This window comes from Apteryx mantelli, chromosome 6, assembly GCF_036417845.1.
Source record: "Apteryx mantelli isolate bAptMan1 chromosome 6, bAptMan1.hap1, whole genome shotgun sequence".
Classification (NCBI taxonomy): Eukaryota; Metazoa; Chordata; class Aves; order Apterygiformes; family Apterygidae; genus Apteryx; species Apteryx mantelli.
The window spans coordinates 28,397,432-28,422,143 of NC_089983.1; the positions used below are offsets into that span (position 1 = coordinate 28,397,432).

The following is a 24,712-nucleotide window of genomic DNA, read 5'->3' on the forward strand; positions in this document are numbered from 1 at the left end:
GCATCTGTGATTACAGTCTCTGTTACTCAATGACAAGAGAACAACTGTTCACTCTCTACTTACCTCTTACATATTGTCTTGAAAAACAGTCCTTTGCTCAGTTGACAAATTTTTTGCTCAATGTATTCTTTCACTTACAAGAGAACATTTTTTATAAAAATGGTACCTTCAATTTACTCCTTTTCTGTATTTTTCAAGGCTGTTTTCAGGGTTTGGTATTGCAAGAATGTCAGGTGTTTAGAAAAACCTTTGGCTTTTGGAGATAAAAACTTAGCAGTTATTGCAACACCAAAAATCTTACTTTAAGGTAAAAGTGGTACAAGTGTGCAAGAATCAATGACATGGTCTGCAAACAGTTTTAAAACAAAATTTATGTCCTCTTGTGTCACATCTCCAATGCCTGCAGCATACATCTTAATCACTCTGGAAGCTGTCAGAGGTGTAGAATTCAACTGATTTGTAGACCTTCCTTCATGATGCCAAGAGAATAATATCGTAGTGTATTGAAATGTTTTGTCTGAGGACTTGCTTTATCTCCTTGAAGTCTGTCTTTATCTCCTAATATTCATCCAAAAATATTGTTGTAATTTCTTGCATAGAATAGATACAATTTATTATCATTTGATTTTCTTCAGTTTTTCATGGGTGATTGGTTCAGGCCTCTGTTGTCTTTGTTCCATACGTCTTTGTCTGTTTCTGCAGACAATGTTTGTTTGTTTTTTTTTTTTTTTTTTAAACTTAGTGCAACCATAAATTTTTTACATTCAAGGCTTCTTAAATATTTTGAATTTTTACAGATGTCTTTGATTTCCTCTCTTTGGCCTCTCTCTCTATTTTTCTCTCACTGAATTGTTTTTGTTTTCCATTTTTGATTCCTCTTCTTTATTCACTGTGTATTGGCCTGTTTTTTCTGGGAAATTTCTAACATTTCTGATCTGTCCATTTTCACTGCTGTATGTATGTTTAGCTTTATGTCTTTTGTTAGATTTTACCTTTTCCATTTGTGCTTTGGCTGCTTCTATCTCTAATAGAAGCAGAAGCTAATGAATGAATTAATAATCCTGTATATTTTCCTCTGATATCAAAATGAAGTTGTTTTCTAGATAATATTTTGTAAATAATTTATAAAACATCTTTATAACAGGAGAACAATAGCTCATGGAGGCTCACTGATTCCTCATCCATATGGAATAACTTTATTTGAACATAGTGTTTATTTCACTGATTGGACCAAAATGGCAGTGGTGAAAGCTAACAAGTTTTCAGAATCTAACCCTCAAGTGATCTACCAGTCTTCACTAAGACCTTATGGAGTGACTGTTTACCATGCTGCCAGGCAGCCATATGGTAAGGCAACAGATTATTAAGGGAGGTTTAGGAATTATCTTACCTAGAGTTGGGTAAAAACCATACGAGACTGTTATGTTTTCTCTAAAGAAGTGATAACTATGATGCATAAATTTATAGGACTGATTTTTATCACACAGTGCTTTCATCCAGCTCCTGCAGCTAACAAACTGTCAAATACAACATTTAAAAGCAGGGCTTACTAAATGTGTTGATATTTGGAAGAGTCAAATCTGTGCTTATAAGCAGTTTCAGACTTTCCTTCCTCCCTGCTACAATGAGGGAGTAGTTGGAAAATGTTAACAGTTGAATGTATTGTTTGTGAGATATATTTATGAAGTATGTATGTATGCAAAAAACTATAGCCCAGCTATGGGCTCCAGGCTACGTGCTGAGTATCTCTGGACAGTGCTGAACCCCTAGAACGCTGCTTAGCTCTACTGGGACTTCAGTGCATTCCAGGATTGAACTGGTGTTCTATGATTTCTGTGTGATGCAGCTCCCACAGGGGTCTGTATGATTTATTGTGGATGCTGAAAAAAATCCTGAAGAATCAAAAAAATGATGCCATTAGGTTAACAGATGAAGATTTAATCCTATCCATACTATTTTCCAGTAAGAAATCCTTGCGGAAGTAATAATGGGGGATGTGAACAGATCTGTGTTCTCAGCCACAAAACAGATAATGATGGACTAGGTTATCGCTGTAGATGTATACTGGGCTTTGACCTACATGTAGATGGACGGCACTGTGTTGGTAAGAAAATGCCTTATTGTTGTTGGAAGTAGCACTATTCCATTAGCTTTAGAAAAGAGTTATTTCTAGAACCTCCTTTCTCTCTTCAATAGCATTGTGGCCAAGACATTCATGTTTTTCTTCACAACTCTTGTTGACGGCTCTAGATATAGTCATTTCAGCCATTGTTCATTTCAAGCTGCAACATCTTAAACTCACCACCTTCTATGAGCATTTAAAAAAGTTAGACATGGAATATGTCTAGACAGTTGTATGATTCCATGGATGCTTGCTAATGTGCAGATTTTGCATTATTTTGAACATGTAACCCCTGGTCACCTGTAAGAGTAACGTCCAGAATAGTTTGGTCTTTCTCCTGTTGAACACATTTGGCAAGAATACCAGATTCAGTCTTGGGGTTGTGTGCTTCCATCAGCAATCTGCTGCTTCCTGTTGGCGTGCAGAATTGTCACTGATGGAGGGTTTACCATGTATATCTACTGGCAAATTAAGCTGAATATGTTGTCTCTGTACTTTACTATTTGACCATGCAGCTATACTTATTGCCAGCTCAGTTATGGTCTGGTTATATGGAGGTTCCATAAAGCCCATAAGTTAATTTTTGTACAGATAATTTGTAAAGAGGTCAGCACGGAACAATATTGCTGTTTTCACAGGGATAATGTTTTCTGTAAAGGGTCATTAGGATCACAGTAGTAATACAAGAGGAAGACATGGCCGCATCACCTAATATTCTGGGTTAGGCTTTCTTTTTCTTCTGGTTTGTTTTTTAGGTCCTTTTATATTTAAATTCATTTTTGTTTGTTCTCTCCCATTCTTTCTATTTCCAGGATATTAGTGTTGCCAAAGGAAAATAAAGCTTTATAGTTAATGCTCACCTGTCTGATCCTGTAAATAAACAAAGGCTGTGTTTGTTTTTTTCTTTTGCAGCTGTGCAGCAGTTCCTGCTCTTTTCATCCCAGCTGGCGGTGCGGGGAATCCCATTCAATCTCTCCACCCAGGAAGATGTGATCATCCCCATAACAGGGAGCCCTTCATACTTTGTTGGAATTGACTTCTGTGCTCAGGATGACACCATATTTTTTTCAGACACAAGTAAAGACATAATCTATAAACAGAAAACTGATGGTTCAGGTGAGAAGCATTGTTAAGAAGTGTGGAGTAATTGTGGTAAGGCGAGTAGAATATGTATTTTTAAAAAGCAGTAGAAAAAGTCACATCCCAAGATATGCAGAAAATTTTCAGTAATCTGGGAAATGTTTGACAGAAATGTTTGTTCAGCTTGTATTCAGGGCATTAGGAAACATGTCTTTTACAAAAGCTTAAAAAGATACAAAGTTGCCAAGGGTCCTTTCACTTCCTGAAAACATCTGCACCGGCTGACTTAAATTTTGCCTAGGTTTCTCCTGAATAGCAGTACACTGCTGCAGTCCTTACTTGTGCAAAGCATGCACTCGGATCGATTTCTTTTTCTGTTTTGTCTCCCATCTTTCCATTATAGATGTGCCCAGTGATGAGTAATAAGCCCCACTTATTGAGACTCCTAAGCATTTCTTAGATGCAGATACTGAATAATAATAAATCTTACTGTGATTCTGCTATCCACAGGCTGTTTCTCCTGCTCTTTGACAAACCTGCTGAATGTGCTTGGGAATGAACTATTTGTAGCACTTCTCACCACAAGTGTTTGCCAGCATCAGTCAGTTCATCCAGACTATTATGCCTTTCAGTAGGATGAAATTTAGTTTCTCTTTTTTATTTCCCTGTCTGAAGAGCACAATATTTGTCCCCATACTGTAATATAGAAAAAGAACATTACAACTATGAAATTTTTGGGAGTTCCATTTGTGGCAGTGTGAAGAATATTTCTGTCTAATTTGTAATAATGATCAAATGTATATTAAGTCAGCATATAGCCTTCCTGAGCTTGCTTGGTGCCTTGGATCAGAGTAATGGTAGACTACAGCTGACCTTCACTGTGTAAAGAGTAGGAAGATGCTGAGGAAGATGTAACTAAGGGACCAAAAGATGCACTGTCCTTACTGACCTTCATTCAAAAAATTCCCTTCAGTGAAAACTGAGTGACAGATTTCTATCTGCTCTTCTTTGGCTAGTCTTTGTTTCTCTTCTGTTGAGTTTGTGCTCCTGAATCATATACCTCCTTCACCTGGAACACTTTGTCCTTAGACATTATGTTAAGGTAGCACAGAGGCAGCATTTTTACCAAGGGAAAACACTAGTTTTGTGATCAGAATAATGCATTCATACTATTTCCTCTGTTCCTAAACATTTACAATCATTACATGTGTGTTGTAAATTTTAGGAAGAGAAATCCTGACAGCTAATAGAGTGGAAGGTGTTGAAGATTTGGCCTTTGACTGGATCTCAAAGAATCTATACTGGACAGACCCTCGATACAGGAGCATTAGTGTGATGAGGCTGGCAGATAAATCTAGACGAGCTATTGTTCAGAATTTAAATAACCCTCGATCAATAGTGGTTCATCCTGTTATCGGGTAAGTTTAACTTTGCTTCTCGCTTGAAACACTATGAACAATTCTATGGTTTAAGCAAAATTGGTGAGGTTATATTTACATTCCTCTCTGGATTTCTGGTAGGATTTGTGTTCCTTTTCAAAATGCCATCTCTTTTCATTTCTCCCTTCTGTGTTCTTTTTTTCTTTTTTTTCTTTTTTTCTGTCTCAGGATTCAACACCCAGAGGAGAGGGCAAAGTGATGCAGATTCCGCGTGAATGAAGTACCCAGAAGAATTATCTTTAAAAGCACCTGTTTTTGTCTTTTACTTTTGTCTGTAGATAAACAGCCAAAAGAACTTTGTTTGTATCACGTGGACAAGAAAGCTGTTCCTTGTAGTTAAAAGATAGAGTACCATAACTTTCTTTTAATACACTTTCAGTTCCCAGAATACTAAATAGTTCTTCTATTTTTTATCTGAATTACCAATTCTGAAACATATTAGATACTGTTGTCTTTATTTGGCACAGACCTTAAAATATATGTTTCTGTATGCATAAGAAGCAGCTCTTTTTCTTTGATGGGAATACTTAACTTCAATGTAACTTTGGTATGGCCAACATTTGGCCATGCCAAAACAGTGTTTCTTTTGCAGTATACTTCAGCTTCCTAACACCATACTACAGAATTTCTTAATTATTTTTGAATATTTAATTTTCATGTTTAGTAACAATCACCTGGCCAAATACACTATCTTCTGAGAATATTTTCAAGAATAGTGTTGACCTTGGTTCCTTGGGATCCTAACTTTTTTTTGTTCACTGCCTTGTAAAGTTACTTAACACTAGCCTCAGATCTTTGTCTGTAGGAATAAGTCAAAAGGATCAAGAGAAAATTCTTTGTAATATTCATGCTTATTTGCAAGTATTACCTGGAGGATGTATCATCTTTTTGCTTGGTTCTTCTTCCCTGACAGTAATTACATTAAAACCATAACAGTTTTAACACAGATATGGACATACTATGTCTAAAGGAACAAACCACTTCCAAAGACCAGAAGTTGTTATACACAGGATAAATGCTGTTAGTACCACTACTGCTTGAGGAAGGAACCAACACAAAATTGTATTTTTTTAAGATCTGTGAAAATGTGGTACGAATAAGAGTGTTGATGCCGCTCATGTGTTTGGTCTGTTAAATATATTATATTAGTGAGTTATTGTGTCTTCTGACATGTGTCTTTTCAGGTATATATTCTGGACAGATTGGTTCCGTCCTGCTAAAATCATGAGAGCCTGGAGCGATGGTTCCCGTGCCTTGCCAATTGTGAATACAACGCTAGGCTGGCCTAATGGCCTAGCCATTGACTGGGGGTAAGAATGATACAGGGGGAAGATGGAGAAGCTTTCTGAGCAAAAGCGTTTCTTCCTTTAAACTGTTAGGGATTAAAAATAAAGGAATTGTGTCAAATTATATGCACTGGCACTGTGACACTCTCTCGTTGAAGACCTTATTTTTCAGTTTGTTGAAAAACCTGTAAAATTCAATTCAGTTCTCAGAAATCTTCCTCTGCCTCCCTTCCCACCCGCCCCCCCCCAGCCTCCTAACAGATTTAAGATTATTGTTTTAGAAAATGTTAGTCCTGCCTAATGATCATAATATGTCATTTGAAGAGATACGGCATTTTCATTATTTTTAGTACTCTAAGACTGTACTGGGTGGATGCCTTTTTTGATAAAATTGAGCATAGCACCTTTGATGGCCTGGACAGACGAACACTTGAACGTATCACTCAGATGACTCACCCATTTGGCCTTACTATTTTTGGAGGTAAGTCTGGCATTGAAAAATATGATCTATTACAATCCCAGAATTTTTTCATGTCATGATGTGTGAATATGTGAGACAAAATAATATGGTTTTTGTAAGACAGCTTTTCTCATTTAAAAAAATCACTATTGAAAGCTTTCGTAATGAGATACATTTAGTGCTGCTTGCTTTTATACGTATTTGAATTTAAACCATTTGAGGCAGATCAGTTAACTCTTTTACTGCAACACTGCAGATACGCTGTACTAAGAATCACACCTTCCAGGATGGGCTGGTTGTGCAATAGCTAGACAAACAAGATAAATCACCTTTCTAACAGTGATCAGCATTTGAGAATTTTATTAAATGCACGTAGAGTTTATAATTAGATTTATGTTGCCTATGAAGAAGGGTATCAGCATCTGACCCCTTTTGATATGCAAAAATCTCTTCAATATATTCAAATATTTTCTGGAAAGTTGTCTTAAGGAATGATTTTAAAAATTCTCTCAGAACTTGAAATATCACTAGGGTCTGTTAAACCTCACTATAAAAGGAATCTGAGATAGCATGTTTTTTCTGAGTTAGATTTGCTTCTGACTGAAGGATTCAGTTCTGCTTTGTTAGTGGTAAAAGTCAGTTTGTGCTGTCCTTTCTTATTTTTCGGGAAATAGAGAAAAATTACTAAATTTACATGAAAAGCCCTACAGTTTTATCTCATGATGTTTTGACCTTTTCTATCATATTGCACTGTAACTGTTATGTGTTAAATGTCTTTCAAAACAGGTTATGCCTATTTCACTGATTGGAGACTTGGTGGAATAGTTCGAGTAAGGAAGTCTGATGGAGGAGAAATGACTATTATTAGGAGGGGTATTAGTAACATTATGCATGTTAAAGCATATGATGCTCATTCCCAAATAGGTAAGCTCATTTGTTGCAAGCATGAAAGACGTGAGGTAGGGAATAAGAAATAAAATGTTAGGACAGTAGGTTTCCTCTCTCAATTTTAAAGATGGCTTTACTGAATCATGGTTGTGACATGCTGGGGAGGCAGCAGAGACACTTGCAGTCATTGGTGATGTATTTCAATGTTTTGGGACTGCATGCAGTTTTCCTCCACTTCGTCTGTTACTTTATTTAATAACTTTGTAAAATTAAATTATGATTTCATTGTATTCTGTGTAATTTTATCACCAATTACAGCCTTCTATTTCTCTTTTTCTGGTAGAAGTTCTAGTTAAACTGAACTACTTATTTTGAAGAATTGGGTAAACATTTATTAATAAAACCACTATTCTTAAAGTAGACACCATGCATAAGGCTCTAATTTTTTATTCTTTTTACTCAGCTGAACTCTCTGTGTGTAATGATCTAAACCGAAGATTTGATATTGTAGTTAATTTAGTAAAACACCCAGTGCACTTGTCAAACAAGTGACCAAACCGTGTGCTAAGGCTCACTACTTTTCTGGTGTCCAAATATTGGTCAAATCCTCAAGCCCGTCTGAGGCAAAGGGCCTTGTTTGCTGTAGTGTACTTGTTTCCAGGCAGCTGCCAGGGTTGGACCAAAGCTAGTAGTATGTTGTTGGCTTCCTTGGACATTTCTGTTGTTGGAGATTATATAGAATGGGGGACATGATTATGACGTGTTACTACTACAGTGATTTTCTTAATGTCAGTGGACTTGATCTTATTTTACAGTGTGAGGAAAACCAGAATTTGTTACAGTATTTTTCTGTAAAATGTTCTTTTACATTTACTGTGCATTTTTAATAGTTTTCAAGCTCTTATCAGTACTGCATATGTTGATCTGCTCTATCACTTTTTAAGGTTCTAACTACTGTAATAGAGGAACAAACCCCAATGGAGACTGCAGCCATTTCTGCTTTCCAGTACCTAATTTTCAGAGGGTTTGTGGTTGTCCGTATGGCATGAAGCTGGCTTCAAATCAGTTGACATGTGTCGAAGATCCATCCAGTGAGCCACCAACTTTGCAGTGTGGCTCATATTCATTTTCCTGTGGCAATGGAAGATGTGTGCCTCGACACTATCAGTGTGATGGAGTTGATGATTGTCATGATAACAGTGATGAACAAAACTGTGGTTCTTTAAGTAAGCAATCCCTGTAATTTACAGTTAATACTTGCTGCTTGAAGTTCAGAAAGTTTGATGGGTCAGTCTGATTTCCTTGGAATAATCACCCAGATTTTTAGCTGTGCGTTTGTGGATAAATTGTGAAGTTTTTATCTGGGAAAAGCATTGCTCTGAAATTAATTGGACAGCACATAGGAACAGGGGATTCAACACTGGCGTCGTAAAGAATGCACAAAAATATCCATACCTAACTAGTTCTCAAAAATGAATTGACTGAGTCACAAAAATTGCTCTTCTCAAGAAAAAAATTGCCCTTATTCTTAGGTTATTGTAAATTTCTAAGGTATTGGAATGTTACTTGCCATATTTTGATGCATGGGGGATGAAAAAAGCATTGAATAAAAATGAGGACATTTAAAAAATAGCATAAGAAAAATAACAATACCATATGCATTATCTAACCTTCCTCTAAGATTAGAGCTGCACCTTTTATTTCATCTAACATCTAAATAGAAATTTTCTGGTTATTATATTTGCACACTTCTGAACTATTTGTTGTTTCTTGTTTTTTACAGTCAAGTAGATTAAAAGCACATTGGTTCATTTCCTGGTTTAATTGTAAAATGGCTTTTATGACATAGTTGGTGCATGTTTCTTCAGAGTTAATTCTTGCTTTTAAGTTGCAAACAAGAAAATAGGACATATTAATAAAATTCTGTCCCTTAATGCATAAGACTAATACAAATAAGGTATAAAATCTGTCTCATATTAGTTGGCTATTTTAGAACAACTAGGATGTTTTGGGGGGAAAATGAAAGTATAGAACAAATGGCTACTCGAAGAAGTGATTTTTCTTGTTCTTCAAATTGTTTTGAAGTACTTAATGTAACTTTTTATTGTTGATTGCAGTTTAAAAAATGTTGTAATGCAGTTCTGGCACATGTTGGTATGACTGGCATATTTTCACTCTGAGCAATGTGCATTTTAGAATTTGATGCATATTTTAGACGTTCCATAAGTGTATTGAATATACTGTCAGGGAAGGCAAGTTTTGGAGATCCTTATAGAAATGTCTTCCTATTTTGTTTTTTGTTTAGACAGTTCTTGTGCTTCATCAGCCTTTACGTGTGCCAGTGGACAGTGTATTCCAGGTCGCTGGCATTGCGATAAACACAATGACTGTTTTGATGGCAGTGATGAATTGCATTGCCCTACACAAGGACCCACTTCATGCCCTGTAAGCCTGTTCACCTGTGACAATAACCGGTGTATTCCTAGGATCTGGCTGTGTGATACTGATAATGACTGTGGTGATGGGTCAGATGAAAAAAATTGCAGTGAGTATCAGAACTGTCTGGTTTTTTAAACACGTATGTATGTCTCTGTGGGCATAAGAATGATAAATGAAATTAGGAAAAAAGAACTGATACCTAAGTTAGAATAATATTTTGTAGTCTGTAAGATGTGGAAAACTCACCTAATTTGAACTATCAGAGCCAAGCAGAATGCAGAAGAGTCATTTGAAAAAATAAGCTGCAACTGTGACAGTTGTAATCATGGTGCTGCAAAATCTCACATGTTGCAATTTACAGCAACAAGCAACTAAAGCCCAGATGTTCTAAACACTTAGCGAGTGATCTCAGTAATGACTAATGGTGTAGTCAGCTAATCTAATCTGGAAGTTTCTACACAGAAGTATCTGTAATTATTTTGCAGTGAAATAAGACCATAGTTTCTCTGTATATTTCCTTTGGGATTATTTCTCACTGGTTGGAATTGTGTAGTTATTTTGCATGACTTCTAGCCTGCATATGAATAAATAATTACCTGATACTAAAATCTGTGCTTGTAATTTATGTGATTACTAACTGCTGCGTTGCATGCTGCAAGTTAGTGACAGTGTCTTTGTACTCTCTGTATTATGCTGATTTCAGAAGAGAGAAAAGAAACACAGCAGTGTTTGTTGTCATTCTTAACAGCTTTCACAGGTACCTGTGAACTTGGGCAGTTTCAGTGTCCTGACCATCGCTGTATTGACCCATACTATGTCTGTGATGGAGACAAAGACTGTGTAGATGGTGCTGATGAGCATGACTGCAGTAAGTATAACTTCATTTGTTGAACGTTTCTTTAGTGTTTCCTCAGATTCACGCCCTGAAGGGTGTTTGACCTCGTAAGAGACAGCTCCAAGATAGTAGAATACATAATAAACAAATCTGTGAAAAAAACCCCACCCTGTGTTTATGATGCTTATTTACACATTTGTAGCAAACCCTTTGATCTCTAGGCTGGTTGTAGAGGACTGAGACCTGTTTCTTCCAAGTTTTCTGTGGATTCCAAGATCATTACGTTTTATGTGTCCTAGGGAAATCATGGTCTTGAGTGGAACTTGGACTCCTTATATCACATCTGACTTGTGTACCTCTAGAAAAATTGGTTGCAGTCTAGTCTGTAAAATAAAGTGAATAGTTAACATACTGCCTTTTATTTTGCAGTATACAACTGCAGTGCCACACAGTTTAAGTGTGTAAGTGGAGACCAATGTATCAGTACTTACCACCGGTGTGATGGTGTTTTTGACTGTAATGATCACTCAGATGAGACTGATTGTTGTAAGTATATTAATGCTGAAATAAAAGCTCAAGAACAGATTTTCTGGCAAAAAGTAGAGTCTGTATTTCTTTTGCACCTAAAGTTTTCTGTTACTTGACGCCTCATTTTTAAGGGTTTAAAAGTAAAATTAAGAAGTATATGTAGTTAGAAAAATGAAAATCTTATATCCATTTCTGATTCTGAAATGTCATGTGGATGAACTGATTGGGGGTCTTTGGCCTGATTTACAAGCGGCACAGTTCTTTATAGTATTGAAATTACTTATGCAAGAGGTGAACTGAACCTTGTGTTTTTGCATCTCCATCTAAAACTGAAAACATTTAATGTCATTCTTTTAGCTACGAGACCACCAGGGATGTGCCACCAGCATGAATTCCAGTGTCAGTCAGATGGCAATTGTATTCCCGCTACCTGGGAATGTGATGGCCATCTTGACTGTGCAGATGGTTCAGATGAACATCATAGGTGTCCTGCCAGGACCTGTCCTCCATCCCTTTTCCGCTGTGACAATGGCAACTGTGTCTCTCGGGCGTGGATCTGTGATGGTGATAACGACTGCAGAGATATGAGTGATGAGAGAGATTGCCCTACTCAGCCCTTCCGGTGCCCCAGCTGGCAGTGGCAATGTCCAGGTCACAGTATCTGTGTGAATCTGAGCAAAGTGTGTGATAATTCTGCCGATTGCCCTAATGGAGCAGATGAATCTCCATTGTGCAGTAAGTTACTGTTTAAGCATCTACAATAGCTTACAATGTGCTGTGGCTTCAGAAAGAAATGGAGTATGCTGAGTGTCAGAACAACAGCCAGCTGTATTCAGCATACTATATTTAATGCAGCAACATTTCTAACAGAAATTAAAAGCGCACTGAAATTAGAGATCAAATAAGAAATTGCACTTGGCTTGCAGTGAGAGGAGACCACAATGATGTCTATGATGAATTCATTAACTGTGTCTAGTCCTGTGCTCTGAATTCATATATGACTTTCACTGACTTCAGTATAGAGGTTTTTATATAGCAATGCAGAAATCAGCTTTGTGTTCCCAAACACATTCACTTAAATGTGGTATGCCTTAAGTTCAAATGAAATGTGATTCAGTTTTTAATATTTTCTTTTAAATTTCTAACTTCAAGAATCATGAAAAAAAATCTAAAAGCTCATGTGTAGCCGCAATTTGTATTTATGTTGATTATGAATTGATTTAAGTGTAACTCTTTTCTTTCTTTCCTTCCTTCTTCTCTTTAATCAATGCACATTCTCAGATGAACCCCAGCCAGGTATGATTATAAGCATTATTGTCTATTAATATTATTTTAGATTCTTAACTGTACAGTAAAGGATTTGTATACTTCTAGCTAGTTTTGAAAATTTTGTTATAAATACTCAGCAGACAGCCTTCTGGGATTCCCACCCTTCTTCTGGGTTTCAGCAGTAAATACTCTGTTATTGTATACCTTTGTGTGCATTATGTATATATGTGTGTATGTATTTTGCATTAAATATCAGCCCCAATGGAATCTCATATTGCATAATTGGTGCTTGTGCAGTCACATTCTGGCAGCAGTTTTAGGCTTGTAATGCAATTGCAAAGTATTAAATTTAGCATGGGAAGTTTTTGTTAAATATATGCTTATTTCCTTCCCAAACCCCATTTCAGATCAGGAGAGCTGCTCTGACAATAATGCTGGCTGCACTCACGAATGTATTCAAGGGCCCTTTGGAGCTCAGTGTACCTGTCCTGTTGGATATCAGCTTGCAAATGACTCCAAGACCTGTGAAGATATTAATGAATGTGACCCTCCTGGCTTTTGTAGTCAACATTGTTACAATGAAAGAGGGTCTTTTAGGTGCTACTGCGATGACGGCTACATTCTAGAAACCAATGGGAGGACTTGTAAAGCTGCAGGTAAGGAACATAGATGTCAAAACCTGAAGAATGACAACAGTGTCTGGAAAATGTCCAGCATTGCCATTTTCATATTGTCATCTTTTGAAAGAGCTGATGCAAACAGCCATTTACAGTCATTCATGGCAGATGATCTGAGTATTAAAACTGACAGCTAAGGGGTTAATTGGTAACTATTACTTTCTTGAAACAAAACCATTAAGTAACACACTGAGTTTTTAACGCTGGCATGGTGAAAAATAATATTCTGGAGAAAAGCAATGTCAGGCACCTGTAAGCTTTTACCTATAGGCTAAAATCTGCTCTTTATTTTAGAGTTCAGTGCCCACAAAATTTATAAATCCCAGCCTTTTGAGAAGACTTAACTAGTGACTGTGCCTTGTACTCATCTCTCAAGAGCAACCACCACTGACATTGCTCTGTATCTCTTTTGTAGTACACTAGTAGCACGTAGAAGCCATAGCAGAGTTTGTTACCACAGGTTTCCTGATTTAGGAGTATCTTCAGGCTGTGGAAGACTCTTGCATTTTACTTCCAAATAGGTCACACCCTTGCTAATTTGAAGTTTCTCAGAGACTATTGTCTTTACAGTTGCTGCTTTACAGTTGCTTACCCGTATAAGCCTCTGCAGAGAAATATAACCCCAGCAGCCTATGTCTTTCCTGTCTTTATTCTTCTCCCTGGCCCCCAGGCAGTCTGAAGGGAAAAAAGGAGAGCAGCCTGACTGAAAAGGAGGAAGAGCTAGATTGGGTAGGGTAGCTGGTGAGACAAGGAACTTTGGAGTCAGAGTTGGGGGCTGGGAATTGGTAGTGGCTTCTCTGGATGTCAGAGGCAAACTGGACAAACTGGAAGGGAGAGGCCCCAGTGCACAGACATGAGGCTGGAAGGAGGGTCTGGTAGAAGGAGTAAATGATGGAGAAAGAATGGAAGAAACTCAGGGTAGATCCCAAGGTCAGGATGGACAGACTGAATGTGATAAAATAACTTGGTCTGGGAATTGATTTGACTTTCTGCTTTCAGAAGATTCTGTTTATATCTAGATACAATAGCTTTGACACTATAAAGCCATGTTAAATTACTCAGTGTTACTTTTCTTATAGAATTACTGGTGAATAGCTTATTGGTTTATTTTTGTTTTTTCTTCTTTGATAGAATCTGGAAATCTTCTCTTGCTAGTGGCAAGCCGTAACCAAATTGTTGTAGACAACATCACTTCTCAGTCACACAGTATTTATTCTCTGGTTCGAGATGGGAGGAATATTGTGGCTATTGATTTTGATTCAATCACAGATCGTATCTTTTGGTCTGATACAACACAAGATAAAATTTGGAGTGCTTATCAAAATGGGACAGACCGAAAAATAGTAAGTTTCACTGAGTTATTCTTGTCTTTTCATCGTGGAGAGAAAGGGAGGACCCTGTATCTGCAGGTAACAAAGGGGAAAAGGCAAATCCCAATGTAGTGAGAAGAGAGATAACAGAGAGAAAGTGAAACAACTCTGTAGATATTAAGCCAACATTTCATACAGCTTTTTGAAAAAGAAAACCCTTCAGGAAACCCTTTTTTAACACCAAGCTGTAAACTGATTTTCCTATTAGTAGATGCTTATTTCTTTGATAGATCCACAGAAGTTAGTAGGAATGTTTGGGTATATCCTTTCTCAGCAGTTTGAATGGGTGCATTGTCACTCATTCTGTAGAACAGCTCTAGAAATGATATGGTTCCCTGTTTTCTATAGCTACAGAAGTGTACAAGATAAAAATTTAATACCAACTAGCTTGTTCTCTCTTTCTCTCTCTCTTGCTTTTTTTTTGCTTTTTTTTGCTTTTTTTTATTAAACAGGTGTTTGACAGTGGTGTCACGGTGACTGAAAGTATAGCGGTAGACTGGGTAGGTCGAAATCTTTACTGGACAGACTTTGTTCTGGAAACAATTGAAGTCTCTAAAATGGATGGGAGCCACAGGACTGTGCTGATTAGCGAAAATGTAACAAACCCAAGGGGACTAGTGTTAGATCCCAGAATTGAGTAAGATTTTGTTTTGTTTTGTTTTGAAAAAGATGCATATTTTGTCATGATAACAATAGAAGAAATCAGTTTATATTTGTCCAAAGTTTTGACAGCTGGGGGAGCAAACTTAAGAGATTTTTTTTAAGATAATGTGTTTACAGACTTAATTTAATGTGAATATTTAACATCATATAATCATTATTGGTAATCTGTTACTCTGACTGTAATAAGGTGTTTGTCTTATTCTAAAATAGATCTTCCTGCATTTGCTTCACAGATAGGAACTTTTAATTTAAAATTCTTTTATATTATGATCACTCAATGTTATACCACAGACCTAGCTACAATATAATGTGATATGCCTACCTGTCAAAGAACAGGCTCTTTTGTAGCCACAAAGCTAAAATAATCATTTATATCATATTAAGATCATTACAACAGCACCTTTCCGTTTTGGACCGCAAGTAGCATAGTTTAAATGGGATATTATGGTTTGAACTGTTCATGTACAAACCTTTACTTTTTCTGAGCCCTCCAGCATCAAGAACTTTGATCTGTACTGCCAGCCATGTGAGGCTCTCAGTTACAACACTGAGAGCGTAATCAAGGCATGCCAGTAAAGGCACAAACCTGTATCGAATTAGTGTTCAGCAACTGGCGAATGAGATTCTAATCAACATTGGAAAAGAGTGAAAACAAAGTAGCTTCTGTTTGCTGTTATCAGTTACAAATGAAAATAGTAGTAGAAGTATTTAAAAAATATTTGCAGCAGAAGTTATGGTAATATCTTGAATAAGCATATTGCTGAACTTGGTGATTTCAGTACCACTGCATAGGGCATTTCTTAAAAGTGTTGTTTCTGTAATTTGTGTAACAAGGCTTTGTCTAGCATTTTTCAATAAGGAGTTAGTTTTTTTTCTGACTGGTAACCACAAGCTACTTTTTGCAGTGCTCATGTGATGTTCTGGAGTGACTGGGGCCAAAACCCTCGAATTGAAAAAGCCAGCATGGATGGGAAAATGCGAACAGTTATCATTAACAATAAAATCTACTGGCCCAATGGACTCTCAATTGATTACCCAAATAAGCTGCTGTATTTTGCTGATGCCTACCTTGATTATATCGATTTTTGTGATTACAATGGAAACAATAGACGACAGGTGGTTGCAAGTGATTTGGTAAGACATCAATAAAAATCCATTGTTTTCCCATGTCCTTACTGATAGTACTTAACAGCATATTTGCACTGTCATAGACTTGGATGTATTTATCTTCAAAATATTCCTATGAAGTAGAAGAAATATTTTAGCTGCATATTACAGTTGGAAAAAGAAAAGTTACATATCCTATCCATGGTTTCACAGGAGATCTTTAACAGAACCTGGAGATGAATGCAGGCTTAGTGCTTTAGATCATTCTCAAATGCTTTCTGCATGCATGAAGTCTAAAGGCTGCACCTGACACTGCTGCTAAAGCTGGTGCATTTGCTGTAGTCAAACACACTCCAAAAAGCTTGGAAGAACATTCCCCTGTCACATTCTGTGAGTGATAACTGCTGCTGCTGCTCTCGACAGCAGCAGGGGCTCTGTGTTGCCCAGACTTGCTACATGCTGCCACTTCATGAGGACTATCCGTCTTACAAACTATCTCCCAACAAAGTGCTGCTGTCAGTTGGCAAGATTGTGTGGGTACCAGTGCAATAATTCCGATGCTCAGCTGATACACATAAGCTGGTATAAATAACTGCATGTATTTTTTTAACAGTCAAACCTCAGGGCTTGTTTGTCTTTGGCCAGACAGACAATTCTTGTGAACTAGGAGCTGGTGCAATCTTCAACTCTTTCTTGCCCCGCTCCTAGTTTTCTGAAATTTAGATAAACAACTTTCTGCAACACTCTGGAAAATTACAGGGGAGCTTATCAAAGATGCAAGGACTGACAGGTCCGTAACTCCCAGCAGGCATTTCCTCTTGTGCCTTTGAAAATCTACTGTTGGGTCTTTATCTTTTGGTTCCCTGTGTTCCACCCTGCAGTTTGATTGCTTTATGAATTCCTCATGCTGTGTTATAGGGTCTATTTAGCATTTTCATTAAAAAAGTATATTTCCCCCATAAAAACAACCAGTATCTTGTTTTCAGGCAATATATGAAGGATATCTTTTGAGACACAGCTGCTACATTTTTTATTGTGCTCAGCTCTGGTGTTATTTCAGTGCAGCCTTTAGATGATACTGATCTCCAGAACTAAATTGATAAACATCCTTGCCTTTTAGATATTGCAGCATCCTCATGCTCTAACTGTTTTTGAAGATTTTGTGTACTGGAGTGACCGGTACACTAATCGGGTAATTCGGGCCAATAAATGGCATGGAGGAAACCAAACAGTTATGATTTATAACATTCACCAGCCTCTGGGGCTTGTGGCAGTCCATCCTGTAAAACAACCTCATGGTAAGTTCAGCAAAACAACTTTGGTAATTACAGAAACAAAACCATGCAGTATTCTCATGCATAAGTACTCCTGGATTTGGTCATGTCAACAAATGCACTGGGTTGAAATGAGCAGATATAATTTATACTGTTGACTTGCAACTGAGGATCATTTCAGCCTGTCCAACCTGCTGAATAAGCTGCTGTTTAGGGAAAGTAACCTGGGCAACATATGAGCATAATGAATAGACAAAAGGAGTAACAGAGAAGTGGGACGTGCAGTTCTTCTGCTGTTTGTTTTGAATGTTTCTTTTAAGAAAATTGATTTTTTTAATTTTTTTTTGGAACTCATTTGCGTTTGTAAAGTCTGTCTCTGTGGCATACTGGCCTCAGTTCCTTGCACATTAATTATATCATGCTTCTAGACAAGATGACTGTCATCATCTTGCTTTGCAAGCACTTTTACATTATTTCACTTGATGAAATAATAATAAATTAAAGCCCTTCATTACATTTAAGATTTCCTCTGAGATCATATGCAAGTGATTTCTTACATGTCAAGGAAATCACTTTTTACCTCTGTCAGGTAAAGGCATCTTCCAAATCAGACTTTCTGTCAGACATGACCTGAAGTGTGGAAAATATGTTGACACAAATACTGTCTTTCACTGTTCCTGCAATATTTCTTGTGTATTGACTGTTTTTAATAAGTAAGTGTTACAATGACTTAAATTCTTTTTTCTGAAAACTTTCTTACAGAGGTGGGCTCTTAGTGTGAGCAATTTCAGTGCTATATTGTCTGTGCATTATTTCGGAACAAAACCTACCTCTATCATGTTCAGTGACAAAGCCACTTAGCACTGTTGTTGGAAATTGTTCAGTAACTAAAGGGTACCGTTAATTTATACATCATAGTTCTGGTTTAAGAGGTTTTATTTTATGACTCAGGGTAGTAAAACCTTTCTGCCACTGGTGGGGAAAATGATTTACTGTTTTCATTGTATTAAATTAGTATGTTTCATGATTTTTCTTTTAGAATTGTTCTGTTGTACTGTATATGGCCAGACAGAGAAGAAAAGTAAACACTTGCAAAATACCAAAACATGCTAATGTTTACAAATGAAGAAATAAGTATTTAATAACTGAAATTCCAAATACAGTGTTAAAACTGTATCTTCCTCTTTCCTTTTTTTGTAAATCATTAGAGTTTGCATCATTAGATTTTAGACTTGTTATACTGGTGAGATGAATTCTTCTTTGATAGTTTGAGTTCTGAGTTTATGCCACTGTTTTACTGCCATCTTGTTAATTTCTTTTCCGTGCTCGTTAGCTTTCCTGTTTGGCACACTTGGGGTGGTTCCTGGAACTTACTGGCTTCTTAGAAAAAGACCTGTTGCAATCGCTAAGGGTATACTCAAAATATGATTTTATTTTCTTATGAAGATGGCTTATCCTGAAAAATCCTCTTTAGCAGCAAGTTTGTCGAATCTAAATGGTTGAATTTTAATGTGCAGTAGTAATGGCACTCAGTAGAGACCTTGTTCACTGTCCCATTTACAGTTTACAAGCTTAGACTGAAAGTTTCAAAGTGATCCAAAGAAATTACTCATTAAACTCCCTCAATCTTTGAATGAGATCTGGGCAACTATGTTTTCCACTTAGTTTTCTCTGAAAAGCTTCAATAAATAGTTTAAATCCCCCATCTAGAAAGGTTAGAATGGTCAGAGACTGAGAATCCTGCAGGCCTCCTGAAGCAGTTGACAAAGGTTTGAAAATTAATTTGGGAGACTTTACATAATAAAAACAAATGAAAAGAGCAATAGAATATTGGTCCTGGTTTTACAGGAAGGTTCATGCCATGTTGTAAGTATATTGGTATGCTTGTGGTTCTTGGAAATATTTTAATTTTTAAGTTTAAAGAAATATGAAAACTGATATGGTACTGGGCTGGTTTTAACAGTATTGGTGACATCGAATGTTCTTCCTAGTCTATTATATTGTTAGTTGCCAATATTTTCTTTTTCTTTTCAGATATCAATTCTTGTTCATCATCCCCCTGTAGCCACCTCTGCTTGCTTTCTTCATCTGGACCACTTTTTTTTTCCTGTGCTTGTCCTTCAGGATGGATGCTTTCTCCTGATAACAGAAACTGCATGAGAGGTAGGGCAGTAATAATGAGAGATGAAAAAAATGACCTGATAGATTGTCAGAGTCATGCCTCTGTCAGGCAAAAAGCTGACTTCAAAACTGTAGGCTGCTGTTCATGAAATCAAAGTTTGGGGCCTTTCCAGGTAGGCTACTCTTAGGAAGGATGCCATGTGCTTTGGGCTAAAGGTTTGGAGCCAGGTTCTAGAAAGAACTCAAAGCCAAAGATTTAGATGCTTCATTTGGGGGGAAAAATGAATGAACTGAATTTTCTTTTAAGCACTTTAAAAAAGGCCACATTTTGTAGTTTCCCAAAACATTCAGTGTTTTGCTGTTGGAATACATCTGGAAGGAGTTGAGCATTAGTTAAAAACGAAAGATTACTCTGGCAGAACATTGTCCTTCTCTTTGTAAGTATTCAGCCTGCAAACTGTTGCACTTGTAAGAAAGTAGGATGCAGTGCTAGAATCTTGGTCACTGAGTCTCTTTTCTTCCTGTCCTTGACTGCCACATCATGTTCCCCTTTTACCAGTCAAGCTCCATTTTAAGATTAATTTGTTTTCTTGCCCCTAAAACTCCAATTAAAAGATTGTTACTTAACGTCACAATTTTGGTATTTGGAAACTTTCTGGTTTTTAGTTTAAATATACTCTTTCCCCAGTTTATGCCCATTTTTGGCATTGTCCTTCAGGATAAATAGCATAAGTAGTTCTCCTTTCTTCCTGGTATGTGTTCCTTTTATATATTTAAAGAGACTATCACATTCTTTCTCGGTCTGTATTTTGCTAGGAAAGAAGCCATGCTCCTTTGGTTTCCTCTAATCAGAAGAAATGCTTTGCCTTCTTATCACTCCCTTCAACCTGTCTGAACTAGTGCATTGTGGAATTTACATCAAAATTTCACAACTTGAGCTTTTTTCCCCAATGTAAAAAATAAGTATGCAAATGCAGGAGGTCTAGAAACAGAGCCTTACGGGCCTTACAGGTGTTGCTTGTGTATTGCAACAGAGCTAACCTTTGCAACCAAGTATTTCATGTCAAAAAGTACCGTTGAACTTTCTTTGACCAGTCCACAGACCACGTATGATTTGTAAAAATCATTCAGCCAATTCATTTTAAAAAAAGTCAAGAAAATTACAAATTGCTGGCAGGCAGTTTGTGACCAGAAATTTGACCAGATTAATTTTGTCAGATAGAGCATTCACTATGAATTTTTCTGTCAGCTCTACAGATATGAAATGTGCTTTAGTGCCTGCCTAATAAGGAAGCTTCAGATCACTGAAATTTAAGTAGAAATGATCTCTGGGCTAAGCTAATGCTAGAAATCTCTGTTTCAGTCAGAAGATCCTTTTCTTTTAAAACCGAGACAGTTTTAAAGGCCAAAACACTCTCCCTCCCTGCTTGATACTTAGCAATGTGTTCTTTAAAGAGCCATATTGCAGTCTCCTTTTTCTTAGCAGCAGTAAGAGAATTAAAAATGTACATAGGTTGAAGTGAAACGCACTTTTGTTTTTAATCTGATACAGAGGGGATTGCTTTTAGAATTCTACGCTGTTTTTTGTATGTGCAGGCCTACAGGGATCATGAGGAAAATAATGGAATATGGCAGTGATGAAGCACATGCAGAGGTGGACCCAGGTCTATTCTCTGCCACTGAATCAAGCTGTTGATCTTATCTTTACTTCCCAGCAGTGATGTGTTAAGTTCCCTGTGTCTAATTAGGTGCTGCTGTGACCCTTTTTTATAAGTTCCATAATTGTTCAATATAAATTGTATGAGGGAGAAACAGAAATGTCCCCCTGTGAAGCACAGTTCTTTGAAACTATATGGGCTTGTTCTTTGTTCTTGGATGAAATCTATACATTTAAAACAGTATGTAGAAAATGTCTACAATTTGGGGGGATTTTTTAAAATAACGGATTTGCCGAAGGTCAGCTCATCAGCAAAGGTTGTTATAAAACTTCGCTGATTCTTTTCATGGTAAAAGATTTTAGTTATTGCTAATGGTTACAGAAGAATAGGCATTTGCAGTTTCTCTTCTGATATTTTCTATGATCCTAATCCTCGCTGTCATTGTTTGGTTTGGTATGCCAGCACAAACTTTCAGCAGAAAGATTAAACTGAGCTACATGCATTTGGTTGCCCGGTGTTCTCTATAACACAATGATGTTGCTGGCCTCTGCATACTTAATTAACATATTGAATATTGCTAACTTCATGTTGATGAAAAAGTATTGATGCTAGGATTGCACCATTTCTTGCTTTATATAAGACCAAGAATGCTAATATTAATAAGGTTGCTTTTGCAGTTATTTTACTTTAAGCTGCTTTTTGATATTTATAATAAAGACGGTAATGTAGCAAACTGGCTTGAAAACAAAACAAGGAATTTGTGGATATTGCAGCCTTACCTTATACTACCTTACCTTAATATTAGTACTCTAAATTTAGTATTTTTTACATTTAATATAATAATACATTAATTTTACATAGGTTATCATTTGTCATGTAAATTTGTGTTAAATGTAACAATTGTACAAAGGATGTTACATGGATCTGATTAAGCTACACTGATTTTAGGTCTGAATAGCTCCTCAGAATTAATCTGTTGCCCATTATATGAATGAAGAGGAATCAGACTATGCATATTTGCATAGGTGTTAAATTTAACAGAAGGAACCACCAAAAATTTTCTGTTGAATATAATTGGTTTGTTGGTCATAGTTTTAATGAGATTCTCAGACTTTTGAAGCACCAGCACTGTCTGGCCTACTTTGAGTAGCGTATCTATGTTTGAAGAGGGTTTGGCAGCAGCGTACTGTGTACAGTTTGAGAGGCAATAATGACTGTGGTATCTTATGTGCATTGAAACAATTTCACATGAATTTAGCTGCTCCATGCACACATTTTGTAAAAGGGCACTGGCCTGCCACATTGGTGGAAAAAAAAAAAGTGGAAGAGACAGGAATTTCAGAATTAGAGCTAGTTAAATGTCTTCAGGCAGTTATTTGCCAAAATTTTGATTTTGTGCTGAGACAAACACTATGTAAACTTGTGTCAAATTTGACAAATAGTTCTTGCTGCCAGAGAAGAGGGGGGAGAAGAATTTTGGAAAAGTGCAATTGTGCTGTGGTTTGTGGATTTTCATGTCAAAATTAATTTTCATTGCAAAATTTAGCTAAATGTATTGTTTAAGAGCCAGTGAAGCAAAAAAAAACAAAACAAAAAAACAACTTTGATCTATTACAAAATGTATATTCCACAGCTCTAGGGATAACTTCTTCCCAAACTCCACTTCATGTCAGAAGAAGTGAGATGCTGCTGCCTTTCCCATGACAACAGCCCAGTTCCCTCTTAGCTGGTAGCTTATGCCTGTGGACAGAGGCTAGAGATTTTGTTCTGACCTCCAAGGGCAAATGGACAAGGAATAAGGGAGTTAGTGTTCGGGAGATGCTCTTCCCCTTCTTCCTCGCAGAGGAGAAATTGGGTTGCTGGCTCACACTGTAAAATTCTCTAATGCATTTCCTCAGATCACCTGACTAGATGCCCTTTTTTATATGATCTAAGCATAAGGATATGTGTTTACCTAAAAACAGATTTGCTATAAAGGAGCATGACTACCAAAAGATAAAACAACAAAATGCGGTACTGCAATTATATTTAACAATACTCAGAAGAGGGACATTGAGTGATGTACTTCCTCCCTTAGCCACCAAGGAATGGTCCGGCTTTGTTTACTTCCACCTTCTTAGAATTTTCTTGAACACTTTTTGTGATTGAGCACAGTGCTGATACTTTAAATATTATAACTATTACAACAACTGACTACCTCAGTCCTAGTGAGATAAAAAACTTAAACACAGATGGCTACAAAACATCACTGGTAACTTTCATCCATCCCCTGTCAGCATCAGGGAACGGGCTTCTAGGGAGCATATCACATTGCCAGTTTTTTGATCAGATGAAACATATTGGAACATAATTCTGAATTATATTACATGTTTTCACAGTTGAACATCCTTTCCTTATTGCTGTAAGAGATAATATAATTTATGGAATTTCTCTGAACCCTGAGGAGAAGACTAATGATGCCATGGTTCCAATAGCAGGAGTTCAAAATGGTGTTGATGTTGACTTTGATGACACAGAACAGACGATTTACTGGGTTGAAAATCCGGTGAGTTAGTATTTGTGTTCAAAATTTGCACTCAAGTAACACTTTCTACTTTAAAATAATGTTTTTGTTAAAAATATATTAGCATTGCAGGCAATAATTTTAATGAATATAATTGAAAGGAATGAAAGCTGCTTTTTTTTTTCTAGGATAAGTTAAAGAAGCTCGTTCTCATTTGTAAATTAGTTTTTTTATTTTTCAACTGAAATACTTGATTAATGCTATTTCTGGCTCAGCCAAAGACCTGAACAGGAAATACTGGAAAACGTGGCAGAGCAATACTCTCAGCCCTTTGCCATAGTCCACTGTTTCTCCTCTCTATTGACTTAGGACTTAATTCCACATACAGTCAGAGCACTTTTCCATGGGAGCAGTACACTGGACACAGTGGCACTAATCATTGGAATGAAGTTGCTTGTTCTCATGATCAGTCTCTAGTTTGAGTACCTCCTGAAGTAGCAGAGTACAGAGGTATCTGAGTTTTTTTAACAGGAGAAAGTGATTGCAAAGCCACAGCGATTTCCAGGTAGCACACATGAGGCTTATAGTTCTAAAAAATAGTTTGAATTAATTTTTAATAGTAGATTATAGTTGTTTGATTGAGCCTTTTTAATGATTGTCCTTGCTGAACTAATAAGTGATGTATGCTCCTTAAGGTTATTTTGCCACAAAAAATCTCAGTCTTTGCAGGATAAACACTTTTTAAAAAATCTGTGTATGTCTGGGAGATGGACATGGAATGAAGCTGCTGGTTCGGCAGTATATCTGCTCTTAGAAACTTAAAAAAAGAAGAGTGGTGCTAAGTCCTGGAGAAGCATAATAAGGAAATGTTCATAGTTAAGCTTTACAGAAATAATTCACGCTAATTGGTTACCTTCCATCCACAAAGGAATTTACTTGGTCTTTTCCCAACTGGTTTGCCTTTTGCGGGTTTAATGCAAAAAGTAGTGTAAA

General features: G+C 36.8%; 1 protein-coding gene across 1 annotated transcript in view; it reads left to right on the forward strand.

Annotated features, from left to right (window-relative positions):
* The window catches only part of LRP2 (LDL receptor related protein 2), a 129,873-nt gene that overhangs the window by 43,024 nt on the left and 62,137 nt on the right, over nt 1-24,712 (forward strand). Inside the window, exons 14-33 of the mRNA XM_067299102.1 lie at nt 1,145-1,347; nt 1,964-2,104; nt 3,035-3,238; nt 4,428-4,620; nt 5,826-5,951; nt 6,278-6,408; nt 7,174-7,311; nt 8,220-8,501; nt 9,581-9,820; nt 10,463-10,582; nt 10,979-11,095; nt 11,435-11,812; nt 12,359-12,373; nt 12,754-13,002; nt 14,155-14,366; nt 14,846-15,030; nt 15,962-16,190; nt 17,284-17,461; nt 19,472-19,600; nt 23,595-23,761. Of these exons, the coding sequence (XP_067155203.1) occupies nt 1,145-1,347; nt 1,964-2,104; nt 3,035-3,238; nt 4,428-4,620; nt 5,826-5,951; nt 6,278-6,408; nt 7,174-7,311; nt 8,220-8,501; nt 9,581-9,820; nt 10,463-10,582; nt 10,979-11,095; nt 11,435-11,812; nt 12,359-12,373; nt 12,754-13,002; nt 14,155-14,366; nt 14,846-15,030; nt 15,962-16,190; nt 17,284-17,461; nt 19,472-19,600; nt 23,595-23,761 (3,637 nt within the window). The remainder of the gene's footprint in view (nt 1-1,144; nt 1,348-1,963; nt 2,105-3,034; nt 3,239-4,427; nt 4,621-5,825; nt 5,952-6,277; nt 6,409-7,173; nt 7,312-8,219; nt 8,502-9,580; nt 9,821-10,462; nt 10,583-10,978; nt 11,096-11,434; nt 11,813-12,358; nt 12,374-12,753; nt 13,003-14,154; nt 14,367-14,845; nt 15,031-15,961; nt 16,191-17,283; nt 17,462-19,471; nt 19,601-23,594; nt 23,762-24,712) is intronic.